Raw genomic sequence first — 14334 nt, 5'->3', positions numbered from 1 at the left:
AATAATAATAAAAACAATAGTAATAATAATAATAATTATAAATATTTCTTGAACAGCAAGTTGGCATATTACAATGATTTCTGAAGGATCATGTGACACTGAAGACTGGAGTAATGATGCTTAAAATTCAGCTTTGATCACAGGAATAAATTACTTTTTAAAATATATTCAAATAGAAAAGTTATTTTAAATAGCAAAAATATTTCACAATTTTACAGTTTTGCTGTCCTTTGGATTAAATGCAAGCTTGTGGAGCAGAAGAGACTTCTTAAAAAACATTAAAAATCTTACTGTTCAAGAACTTGTGACTGGTAGTGTATATCAGAAAAAAAATGCATTTTCACTATTTTTATGAATAAAATGTATAAAAATGATAAATGAACAAAGCAACAAAAACCTATAAAGATGGGAATAAACAAGTTTAGTCTAAGTGCTGCTAAGGCGAAGGAAAAAAATATTTTGAGTAAAAACCACCTTTAAAGTATACATTATAATTGAGATCTACAGACTCAAATAGAGAGTGCAATAAAAAATCACTTAAGAGTTGAGCAGCCTGTTATAAAAAGCCAAACAGCCCAAGTGCATTAAAAATGTTTTTGCTTGTAGTGTCTTGACTTATTATAAAAAGCATAAACATGCTTATATTAGAGATATAGATAAATATTAATAGTAGCACTGGTTAAAAAAAATACAAAATACTACACTACTGTTTGGGGGCAACTAAATGGTCTCTAACCTGCATAAGTTTTCTTACAAACATGAAAAGTGTTAAAGACAGCAGTGGTCTATTTAAGTGACAGCTAATGTTACAATGTAAGCTGAAAAGAAAATTCCCGCTATCTTTTTTTTAAAAAGTTTCATTAATGAATCCATACAGCAGTCAGAGGTTGTACCGTGAGCAAGTGTATGGTTTCTCAGTGTGGTTGCACAGGTCATTAGCGTCAGTGCTAGACTTTCCTGCCTGAGGACAGACTGTCTCGATTCACACGCACACACATCAAAATTTGTTTAATGCGAGACGAACTGCCCAAACCTTCAGAAGGGAAGACACCTCGTGTGATGACAGACAAAAATAAATCAGTTTAAAGCTGGTTTCTCTTCTGCTTGATTGCTGGTTCATTTGAAGATCAGCACATTTTTAATTCTCTCCTTACAGGATCAAATGAATGTGGATCCCATGTTCTTGAATGTGAATAAATATTTTGAGTTTAACTATTTGAGGTCAAATTGAATGCTAAATGTTCACCTTTTTTTTAGCCTTTTAATGGATTCGATTTAAAACTTAAAATGGTTTATGCTTGCTTGCTTACATTCGGTGTCTGTTTCCCAGCAAATGCAAATTGCTCATTTCCATAAGCCAAAAACCTATTAAAGCACATTAACATTTATTTGTAAGCTATAATGAAATTTATAAATTAAATTAATGCTTCACAGTATTTAGTCAAAATTTGAGATGTGTTCATTTGAATTATTTAAACAAACAACAAAAAACAATACAACATCTCCCCGAAATTAATTTTAAATTTGGTAACCAGCTTTTTCCTATGTGGATCAGTACATGAGTATCGTTTTTTTCACCGTCTGGCTGCTCAAAAGGACTCTTCCAGTGTGTTTTTGTCACTGTTCCCAGAGGAAACCTCTTACATTTAAAAGCCTCTCATTTGAATGGGTTTTCAGAAGAGCTTTCAGTCTCTTTTCATCTGCAAATGTTTTGCTCTCTGAACATGTAAATGGAACGTCGCAGTGTTTGTGCAGGTGGAGCTGCAGGCGCTCTGGACAGGGGAAATGATACCACACGCAAGAGGACTGTCTTTCTTTTCTATAGTCTGTCAGTCTATATAAACCTCAGAATGTGTTTTAAGGTAGCCCTTTTTTGACAGCTAATGGTTACTGAAGTCTTTACCACACACTGTAAAAAATAGTTTTAAGTAGACTTAACATTTTTAGTTTAGTCAACTAAAATATTCCAGTTATGATTTAAATTAACATTACGTAACTTTTTTTTTTTTCAGTGCAGTCAGATAAGGCTTTTAATATCTGGATAAAGTCCGTTAACAGTTTTAAATGTATTTATTTATTTATTCAATTTGTAAAAGAGGTTTGATTTGGCAACGTGACATCAATGTTTGATTTTGTTGCACGGAGACACTCCTACCATACTGAAGGCAAAGGTGTCGTTTCTCCCAAGGTTGAATATAAATTGTGTAAAGTGTTCATGTCTTAACAGAATTTACCATTCTAAAAAGTTATTTTAAAAAAATCCTTTCAAACATCTTTGATTTATGTTAAATAGCAAACTTTTTTTTTCCCTTGCATGTAATATTTAAAGGGGTCATCGGCTGCTAAGTTCACTTTTACATGCTGTTTGAACATTAATGTGTGTTGGCAGTGTATGTACAAATCTACCCTGTAATAGTAAAAATCCATGCAGTGGTTTTTAATTAATCTGTGAAAATAATATCCCCTTTTTCAAATCGAGCCGTTCTCAGATGCCTGTCCTTGTTGTGTCACACCCACAGAGGCCGCTCCTATGATAGTTGATTGACATGAGTGTCTTTCATTCATTCGTGATCCAGCTTCACTTACAGCCGAAGTGAGTTTAAGGGTTTTTTTTTTATGAATCTTTGCGATCGCCTTTCCTAATAATGTGCTAGTTAGCAAGTTTAGCAGCTAAATGCAGCTAAAGTAAACAGGCTCGTCACTCCACAGAGAGAAGAGAGGGGCGGGGCGATCAGAGCTCATTAACATTTAAAGCAGCTTCGACCAGAATGGGATGATTTTTGCAGAGCTTATTTTGGCAAGGTAAAAAGGGTGTTGTTTTACACAACCATTAAGAATTTTAAACCAAAGTATATTATAGACTTTTCATTAAGACCCTAAAGAATCATATCAACTTGTGGAAAATGGGCATCTGATGACCCCTTTAAAAGGCAACTTCACAGGTAAACACGTTTGCTAGATAATGCACACAGGAATGATACTCCTCTTTGGAAACTTGCTTTTAGTTTTTAAGACTATAAATTTGTAATACACTGTCTTGTTTGATAAATAAATTATGCAGGCTTTACATTTAAATGATCATGCCTATTGTTAAAAGTCTGTAATGAATTTCAAAATGACAGAAATGTCCACACTTGTTAAAAATGCAAGTTTTGCGGGCGTTTCTTATGAGTCAGATCAAAACTCTCACTGAAGGCATGAGTATGGTTTCTCTCCTGAAGGTCTATGCTCATGGCTTCTGAGGTTTCCAGCTTAAGTGAAAGCTTTGCCACACTGACAGCTTTTACAGTTCCTGATCTCATTGTGTTCAGATTTCTTTACCTGCTTGTGAGTTTTTGAAAAATATATTTGGTGGTGGTATAGAATGGGAAGAGATTTTATTCTTCAAAAATGATTCTTCTTAACTAATAAAGTTGTTAAAGTCTCTATCAAAATTATCCATAATTGCTACCCGGTAAATTACAAACTTGCTCAATTTAATAATAGTATTTCCCCAAATGCTTCTTTTGTCTTTAGTCTGAGGAAACAATCGTTTATTTTGGGACTGTGCTTATTGTAAAGTGTTCTTGACCAATTTTGTTAAAAAATATTTATATCCAAACTTCTGTACCCTTACTTCAACCCTTCTTAATGAAATGTATTATTAATTTATTGCTTTTTCTTGCTAAATAAGTGTACATTTTCAAGAAAACACATTACTTTTTTGTTTTCAGGAAAGATTTTGATATGTATGTAAACTTTTTAAAAAAAATTGTTGTTCTTTTGTTGCATAATAAAAATAAAAATAAATCTTTCACTGAAGATCTAACGTCGTTCTCTGAAACGACTTTCCTTCTCAGCTGACTTTATCATATGTAAGCCCATTTCATGCCTTAAAAGGTCAAAATTATGACATACTTAAGTCATAATGAGCTTAAGTCGAAATTATGACTTTAAAAGTCATAATTACGAGATAAAAAGTTAAAATTGTGACCTTAAAAGTCACAATTATGACTTAAGTCTTCATTTCGACTTTTTATCTCATAATTTCGACTTAATTACGAGATAAAAAGTCGACAATAAGTCGACTTATGACTTAAGTATGTCATAATTTCGACTTTTTCCGTAGTGGAAATGGCTTTCATATTATCATGATGACATGAACAGGAAAAATTCAGATTATACTCTATATTTTACTCCCTTAATTTCAGTGAATGCTGTATGATTTTTATTTTACGACAAATCAAATGTTTCACCTAAATAAAATATATATTAAATTCTACTTGCGACATGAGAGCAAGTAAATAATTGCTCATTTTAATTTGCATTAACTACTGCTTAACATCAGACATTGAAGGACACGTTCACATAATATGCAAATCAATGAGCACTTACCCACACGAACACAATCAAGGCCGAGTTCAATAACGCATTCAGTTCAATACTTTCCAATGCACTCCAAACGTCTGAATAGAAACATTACCGGGTGTTTTATTCAAGCATTTCAACACTTGCATTCCTAACACATTTTGTTTCAGCATGGCTGCTGTAACCTAAAAGCAACTCATGTGAAAGCATATTTCAAAATATACTTTGGGTGGAAAAGACACAAGAAGAAAAGCACTAGACGACTGATCTGCAAAAGATCAACAAGTGCCTACAAAGCGTTATGATGAAATTTTGATGACACAAAAGCTTCTCGAGATCTTGAAAGAATGAAGACCAAGACACAGGGAATCATGGGTACACAGCAGCTTTATTTCACTACTTAAAAAAAAACAGTGTTTCGAAGAGCACCGTGGCCATCGCTTCCTCTGACAATCCTGACCAGGAACATTCGTAAAGACTAGTGCTTAACCTGTTTAGCTAGCTATCAGCAGTGCAGTGGACTGATAGCTTACTCCGGATTTAAAGTCCCAGAAAAGCAAGATCAACATTGAAAAATTCTAAATTGTTTGCGCTAAAACTAAAAGGTGAGCCTTTATAAGCAAAACTATGTATGTCCAGTGTTTCTGGGACATCAGAAGAGATTAATCATTATCATTATTAATGGGGCTCTGTTATAAAGAACTCTTTGCTCAAAAAGACAGGTTAAAATAAAACAAAAACACTCAAAAGAAAGAAACCTAGCTGTGCATTTGAAATCAAAAGTAATACTTACTTTAGTACTACTAGTGAAGTAATAATACTATCATTAATTACAGTAACAGTATAAAGACTCCAGTGGATACTCATCTGAATAAAATGCCTCGAAATCTCAAAAATTTCTACAATGTTATTCAAAGTGTCAACGCCATGTTTACCTGACACAAATGATAAATAACACATAGCAGACAAGATCACACAAACAAAGGTTTTGTCTCTCCGAGTCCAGCATTGAAAACTGATCGACATGCATTCTTCATGCATTAGAAGAGGGAGTGAGATCGTCGAAATTACTGTGCACATCACTATTTTCAAAGATGTTTGATTTCTATTGAATGAAAAATGCACTTCAGCCTCAAACAGTGTTTTACTTTCAGCCAAATGTATTAATCAGTCGTTCGTTCTCATTCATTCGTGAAATGGATCATCCGTAACTACATCCAAGAACTACTACACTGTAAAAAAACAATTTGTTGAGTCAACTTAAAATAATTTGTTACCTGGCTGCCTTCAAAAAATTTAAGTTCAGTCGCCTCAAAAAAAGTTTAGTCAACTTGAAATGTTAAGTTGTACTAAGTGACAACTTAAAATTTTAAGTTGAATCAACTCAATTATATAAGGCAGCTGGGTAACAAGCCCAGTTTTTAAGTTTATCAAAAGTTGACCTAAATTATTTGAGTTGACCTAAAATGTTATAGCAGCAGGGTAAATATTTATTTTAAGTTGACTCAACAAATTGTTTTTTTTTTTTCTTTACGGTGTACTTTCTGTCTGCCGATTAAGACGCAAGATGTGAGCTTTGTATCCCTCAATAGCCCTAGTTTCTGATAATTATGCAAAAAAAAAAAAATAATAATAATCATGGGCAAACCTGGATTTTCTAAATAAATAGAGAACTTCGCCCAAAATACATTCAGCATGAGTATTCATTGTCATGGGAAATATAACTAATAAACAGGTCAATCTTACAAAAGAAACATCAAGGTTATATTTTACCCCAAGAAGAAAAAACATTTTGGGGATTGTTAATTTTTAAGCATATAAGCATCAATTTTTAAGCATATTTGGCCCACAAATTATCATCACTTTAATGCAAAATATATTTCTTTTTTTTTTTTTTTTATTTACTTTTTGTATTATTTACTATTTTAATTTTGTTCTATTTGCTTTTTTAAAATATTTAATATTTTAAATGTGATTTGTACAGTAATAAGAACATTTTATGAATTACAAAAGCTTGAAGGGTTGATGTTATAAAACCTATGAAAAATGGGCTGTTTTATGCAAAACACACTCAATTAATTTTTAAGGTAAAATATGACCCAGGTATTTGAGTTTTGCGAGATTCACCCAAACGCAGCTATTCTTCATCTTTCCTAAGATGACTAATAGAAAGCAACTTCTGAGAAGAAAAAAAAAACAAACAAACCTTGACCTTTTCGTTCCCCAAGAAAATGCATAGCGAGGTCATTATCCTTCCTTCAGGATATTACACATGGCTTTCATAAATGACTTGGGTTTTCTGTGTAGCATCACCCCCTTCCACAGGCTCTGCCTTGTTTTCATTCTCCTCAGACTCCGCCTCCAGAGGCAGCTGAGCCAATGGGGGTGGGGAGGGGACTACTTTGGAAAGAGGCGGAGCTTCCATGTTACAGCATCCTGCTGCAGCTAACGGCGGATGAACCGAAACCTGAATGGCTATGTGTTGAGGCTGCTCGTGAAGCGACGCGTCGTCCGAGTCCGCGGCGGGAGAATCGCTGCGTTCCCTCTCCCTCGCCCGCTCTCGTTCGCGCAGGATGGTAAAAACATCGCCGGAAGCGCCTGCAGCCACTGCACCGTGACTCTCAGGCGCTTGTCGGACGAAAGTGTGTCTCATTTCCTCCACGCCGACAACCTCGAGAATCTCCTCCATGAAGGTGCGGCAGTTCATGATCAGCGGCGGGAGCGGTATGCTTCGTGCTAGCTCTTCGATGTAGCGCGCAAACTCCATTGTTTTGAACTGCGTGACCTTCGCTAGTTCCAGCGTTTTTGCTGAGGTAATGATAGGAATGCGCTTCGCGATCTCGAAGGCCTTTTGGAGCTTTTCCGCACCTTCCGTGCGGAAGAACTCGTTGATGGCCTTTTCGGTTTTCTTCAGGTGGCTGCTCATCATGCAAAGGCGAGTGATGTTCAGAATCATGATGATGGTAAACGTCACCAGACACACCACCATGTAGTACACGCCCATATCTCCAGTGGTGAAGACCACGCGCAGCGTCACCGTGCAGTTGGCCTTGCCGTGAGTGTTGGAGGCCACGCACGTGTATTTGCCACGGTCTGCGAACGTGATACTGGTGATGTTGAGGACGCCACTGTCCAGAATCCACCATTTACCATCTGCAGAAGAAAAAAAAGAGAGAAAAATTACTTACTGGAGACTTGAATGTTTGATTTGTTCATTAAAAACAGGTCGAGCAAACTTGAGTGACTCTGAGTATCACTTCATGAGCATTTTGCTGTTTCTTGTGAGAAACAAACCTACCATCATATCATTACAAACAGAAACTTAAAGGTCTTCACAGCAACCCGTAAAAACAAAAGTTTGGCTTAACTTGAAGAAACTGGCAGAAATATTTTAATTAATGTAATGACACTACTACTACTACTAATAACAATACAATTACTATTAAAACATAATTTTAAGGAATATTCACTAGAAAGATATAAAAACAGCATTTCTGGGAAAAAAAAAAAAAAAAAAAAAGAGGAATCCGGAAAATTAATGGAAAACAGAATTTTGTAAAAATAAGACAAAATATAAAAAGAAAAAGGAAAATAAAAAAAAATGAGTAAACTTTTAATAAACTGCTGTTAAATTGTGCAAGTTTTGTGATCTTAATTAATTAGACATTGTTTTTAGTTATTAAAATTTACAACATTTTTTTCCTCAGAATTGTGTGATAAAAACTTGCAATTCTGATTTTTTCTCAGAATTAAGAGAATTCTAAGAAATAAAGGCAGAATTGCAAGATATAAACTCATGAGTTTATGCACAATTGTTTGCGTACATGACTTTTTGACTTTTCCTCAGAATTAAATTTTTTTTCTTGCAATTGTGACTTTTTTCAGAATTGCGAATTTATATCTAGCACGTCTGATTTTATAACATGCAATTGCAAGTCGGAATTGTAAGACGTAAACATATACAATTTCCCCTCAAAATCTGACTTAACTCGCAATTCAAAGTTTATATCTCACAATTCTGAGGGGGGGGAAAAAAAGTCAGAATTGCAAGAAAAAGTCAAACTTGCCTTATTTTCTCAGAATTGCAAGTTTATATCTCATAATTCAGACTTCATAACTAGCAATTGTGAGTTTATATCAAGCAATTATGAAAAAAAAGTCAGAGCTGCAGGTTTATTGCAGGAGAAAAAAAAAAAAAAAAAAAAAAGTAAGAACTGTGAGATAACATTTATATCTTAATAACATTAAATTTATAATTTATATTTATATATTAATAACATTTTTATTTTGATTCAGTGGTGGAAATGGGCTTCCATAGTTTATTTGTAACAGGCTATATGAAAAAAAAACAAGGAGAAACGTGTGTAGACTTTGCAAACATGGATTCCTGCTCATCAATATCTAGTTTTTCTTACTAGTATTTTCTAAGATCTGAGACCTGACACCATTAACCCATCTGCAAAACTGCTGAAAATACTAACCTGCTATCTTGCAAACAGTTTCATAAAGTCAACCAATTGTGCCAGATCACAATCAAGATGCCAGGACAAATGCGTCCCATTTTTCTATGTAATCTGCATCAGATGTAACACATCGATAACGCAAGAAAGACATTCTGACAATACAACAAAATAAGAAAAAGATGTTCTCACTGAATAAGCTGATGGGGGAGGTTACATGCAAAGTGAAACTGTGATCAAAGGCAAGAATTGAGATGTCCAAATCAGGTTTGGCATAAACAATTTACGACCTTTCCACTAAATAAAGAGCACAGCTGAAGACAACATGACTAGACACATTTCCAAAATAACTAGTGTACGACAGTGCGTGTAAACACCCTTTTTCTAAACATAATTCCTCAAAATGAAAGTACAAAACATGAACAACGCGGCCAAGATTAATCGACTTTGCATAACCCACAGACACATACAGACACTGATCCAGCATCAGTTTTTGTCTTGTTTGTGTAGAAACCCGTAAACCATCTGAAGGACGCACATACATAATGCACAAGCTGCCTGTGTTTAAAGTGCTGATGGGAATTTTTAAACTCTATATGAGTAACTCTTTGGCACTGATCCACCAATGCATTACATATTGGCAGTAACCTGAGATCATTTAATTGGACCTGCACAAAACAATTCAGCAACACATTATGCAAGTAAAGCAAAATCATTTGATCTTTAACTGCTGACTATTAGCTGTTCGTGCAAAAGTCAATAGTACTAAATTAAAATGGACTATTTATTTCCATAATGTAAAATCCTGGTCTTACTGTGAATGAAAAACATGCGGTGATGAATTGAATTAGCTTTCCTTCAGCTGATATAATGTAGGCCAAAGTGCTGCTTATTTTCAGGAGTGCTGGTAGTCTATCAGGAAGTAGTTTTTCCCTCACAACACACTGCAAACAATTCCCGATAGTGAAAATGATGTTCCACTTCACACTTTTTCTCTTTTATATAATCAGCATCACTGAAAAATGGCAGGTTGCAAATGCTTAATATTGATTTAGAAACTAACAACTATATCAACCCATATTGTTTACAACACAAATGATTTAAAGGAATACGTCACTCAAAAATGAATATTCATCCTCAGTTTGCTTCTTCATCAGAACAGACTGTGAGATTCTGGATTACTTGTGGATTATTGTGATGTTTTTATCAGCTGTTTGGACTCTCATTCTGACGGCACCCATTTATTGCAAAGGATCCATTGGTAAGCAAGTGATGTAATGCTACATTTCTCCAAATCTGATGAAGAAACAAACTCATCTACGTCTTGGATGCCCTAAGGATAAGCACCTTTTTAACAAATTTTACTTTTTGGGTGTTGTATTCTTAACACACCCAGTCCAACTCACTTCACAGGCTTAACTGAATAGCAGGAATGTCACTTCAGTTAAAACGTTGTTAGTATTTTTCATTAACTAAGCATGCACGGCACGATCGGTAATCCTCAAAGTCACTCATCAGGAACTCGGAGTGTATAACACTCCAGCTGGGAATTACTGAGTCACGTTTTACATCTCCAGATTTAAAGATCAAATCATTGCATAACGGATTAATCTCAAAAGAGCGGATGTAATAAATAATGGAAAATATCCACTGTGGTCAAGTGTTTTCATATATTTTTTAAAAAATCAGCACAAAACACTATATTAAAGCCTTTGATCACAGAAATAAATTACATTTAAAAGTTTTTACTGTATTTTATACCAAATAAATGCTTCGGTGAGCATTTAAATAATCTTAAAGAGCGCAAACATCTAAATGCTAATGTAAAACATTGAATAGTAATTGTTTTGTCGTACTCACAAACCCTATAGGATACACTAAGTTAGAGCAATGACGAAATTCAGTCATACCTGCCATGTGTAACCCTGGACTACAAAACCAGTCATAAGTCGCACAGGTATATTTGCAGCAATAGCCACAATACGTTGTATGGATCAAAATTATTGACTTCTCTTTTATACCAAAAAATCATTAGGATATTACGTAAAGATCATGTTCCATGAAGATATTTTGTAAATTTCCTACCATAAATATATATATCAAAACTTAATATCTGATTAGTAATGTGCATTGCTAAGAATTTAATTTGGACAACTTTAAAGGTGATTTTCTCAATATTTATTTATTTATTTAATTTTTGCATCCTCAGATTCCAGATTTCCAAATAGTTGTGTCTCATCCACTATCCTATCCTAACAAACCGTACATCAATGTAAAGCTTATTTATTCTGCTTTTAGACAATGTATAAATCTCAACTTTAAAAATAATCGACTCTTATGACTGGTTCATATATACGATTGTAATGGAAGTAAACTCAATTACATGATGTGCACATAATACGGGAACAGTGGATCAGATTAAGTGTAAATGGATTATGCCTACAGAATCAAGTAATAACCCAACAGATCAAAATGTATAAAGTGACCAAGTGTATGCCTAGTGACATGAGAGAATTCTTCGCTGTCTGAAAGTGATTTTTACAAAATAAACATACCACTTCTCGTAGTGTCAAGCAAGTGTCCGTGCGAGTTGAACCACTGGATATTTGGAAAAGGGTCGCCGGTGATGTTACAGTCAATTAAAGCACAGTTTCCCTCACGGGCGATGATCTGGCTAACTTTGGTGAGCACCACGGGAACCGAGCCGCCACCATCTGCCTCGGTCCCGTTCTCTCTTCCGTCTCCGTCCGCCGCTGAGATGTTCAAAGCCTCTGCTGCACAGAAACTAATCATGGACACTAAATAAATGATCACGTATCCGTTCACCCCGTTCATTTTCTCTGGCTTTCGGTAACAACCCTCAGGATAAGATGTCATTCTCCACCGGTCCTCATGTTACAGTCACTGGTTATCTGCAAGCCGACCAGCACAGGGAACACAAACCGCAGGCGCACAAGGTCCTTCCTGCAGATGCATCACTGGAAAGACAAAATAAATTCAAAAACAAATTAATGAAAATATACTTGATTTGTCAGTGACGTAAGGACTTAATTTTGCACACAAAAGCAGTGACTCCTCCTCCTCCTGTGATCTTATCAAACAAGACGTACAAAAATAAGAAATGACTCATATTTGTGAGGCGGAAATTTTAATATAATGGTTAAAAACGTATGCTAATTTGTAACACGTCACATATTTAATCTGTTTGACGTTTCACACATTCAAACCGTTTGGAATCTTAATATTTTTACATTAAAAGAATAAATTAAGAGTTAAAAGGTGCATACATACATGTTGGTATGAGTTACATTAAAACAAATGCTGCATGTATTAGCTCAATGTCATTTTAAAACCTTCAACGCGCAACACATCGACAGATTTTCTAAACATTAACGTATAAACCTACCAAGACAAGGTTTATGTTGTTTGACAGTGATATTCAAACCGTTTTGATGCCCAAATTATATCTGACACGCTAAAATGTGTTAAAAACAGCTCAAGCTAACAGCGGCTAACTAACGTTAGTCATATGACGGGTTACCATCCGCTACGGAAGATATACAAAAGACAGATTTTTTCACATTCAACGGCTTTAACGATTACAACTCAACATTTAGGATTGAAGTATAACACTTTACATTTACATATATTTGAGGTGAACGTAAAAACACAATCGCATAGCCAGACGCTAAACAAGCAGCTAGCCTTACAGCCGCGTTTCCTTTTGTTAAATGTCGCTAAACGGTTACAAATTCGGCAATATTTACACGATTAACATCGTAAGACTTACACCATGATGTTCCCCCGTTGTTATCTCTGGATGTTCGTCCTAAAATGAGAAGTGTCCAAGCTCATTTAAAGCTCTGGATCGCGTGTTTTCTGGCTTTGACTGGACTGTGAGTTAGGACCCAATAATCTCTTGAGAAATTCACGGTCCCCGAAATATTGTGCTGTAAAATACGACAGACAGGAGATAGGGTAAAGCGTTATGTTCGGTCTTTAACCCCTCCTATCATCTCTGCCTATCTGCTTTCTATTCCTCCCCCATCTTTTTTTCCACTCAACTGACCCAGTTTTTCCTGTTAACTGGTTGAGAATTTGAGCTAACATTATCAGCCAGTTTGCTAACTGGTTTTGCATACAGTAAACGTGAAATATTTTTCTTATGAAAGACTACTGTGGTTACAGCAATGGCAGTACTACGGTAAAGTCGTATAATGCTTGTCATCCAAATTGGTTTATTTTCTAGTTAGCCATTTTATTCCTTAACTAGAAAGTTTCCCTTAAAAATACTGTGCTGGTAGCATTTTGGTATCAAATGTAGTCACGTCATACCATTTTAAGTATTTTGGAGAACTGTGTACACTAACAGTCAAAAGATGTTTTTTCACTTTCATCAAGGCTGCATTTATTTGATCCTAAATATGGCAAAAGCAATAATGTGAAATATTTTTACTATTTAAAATAGCTGCTTTCTATTTGAATATATTGTGAAATGTAATTTATTCTTGTGATCAAAGCTGGATTTTCAGCATCATTACTTCAGTCTTCAATCTCACATGATTATTCAGAGCTGTTCAATTTATAATGATTAATATTTAAAAGTGTTTTTTTTTTTAAATAAATTGTAGAAATCAATAGCAGGATGCTTTAAATTGATCAAAAGTGATGATAAAAACGTTTATAATGTTACAAAATATTTCTATTTCAGATAAATGCTGTTCTTCTGAACTTTCTATTCATCAAAGAAACCTGAAAAACAGTTTTCAACATATAATAATAATAATTTTTATTGTAATAATAATCAGAATATTTGAATGATTTCTGAAGGATCATGTGACTGTAATGATGCAAAAAATCAGCTTTGAAATCACAGGAATAAAGTACATTTTAAAATATATTCAGATAGAAAGCAGTTATTTTAAATAGTAAAAATATTTCAAAATTTTACTTTGGATCAAATAAATGCAGGCTTGGTGAGCAGAAGAGTATTCTTTAAAAACATCTTACTGTTCAAAAATAAAACACCATGGTAATCATTCATTGCCATCGTATATTTCAAAGTACAATGTGGTATTACCACTGCGCTGTTGTATTTGCATTCCCTTTGGACACATAAAAACACATTAACCTGTGTTTAAAGCGCATACCATTGTTTTTCAACACAAACAACCCTGTAAAGTCAAGCTAATGTGAATATGCTGTGGTCATGTGTATCCATTTATCTTTCCACCTCTGTCACACTAGATTGCACATTCAGACTTAAGAAATGCAGTTTAAGTATTAACTGCCATTGTTGGTCAACGTTAAACCACAGCACTTTTTACAACCAGCTTGTGACACTAATAACCCCCCAAGAAACTCAAGTACATGCTATTAATCTGGATTTTAAAAGAGTTATGAGTGCATACATACAATCACACCAAGATTTATCACAGCCGTCTAAGTGTGTGTATGTGTGTGTGTCAGCCCTTCATAAACACTTTTAGTGTACACAAAGAATCTGTTGTGTCACTGAAACAACACA

The 14334-nt window shown here is 34.6% G+C and overlaps 1 protein-coding gene across 1 annotated transcript; it reads right to left on the bottom strand.

The window, feature by feature from the left end:
* Nucleotides 1–4716: 4716 nt before the first annotated feature.
* mfap3l (microfibril associated protein 3 like) lies at nucleotides 4717–12902 on the bottom strand. Its single transcript, XM_051115575.1, has 3 exons — nucleotides 12598–12902; nucleotides 11363–11785; nucleotides 4717–7500 (listed from the first exon to the last, which is right to left on the bottom strand). The coding sequence occupies exons 2-3, from the start codon at nucleotides 11682–11684 to the stop codon at nucleotides 6614–6616; spliced, it is 1209 nt and encodes a 402-aa protein (XP_050971532.1). The 5' UTR covers nucleotides 11685–11785; nucleotides 12598–12902; the 3' UTR covers nucleotides 4717–6613.
* Nucleotides 12903–14334: the final 1432 nt, after the last annotated feature.

Source organism: Labeo rohita, chromosome 7 (assembly GCF_022985175.1).
Source record: "Labeo rohita strain BAU-BD-2019 chromosome 7, IGBB_LRoh.1.0, whole genome shotgun sequence".
NCBI lineage: Eukaryota > Metazoa > Chordata > Actinopteri > Cypriniformes > Cyprinidae > Labeo > Labeo rohita.
This window is presented reverse-complemented; position numbering and strand designations above follow the sequence as displayed.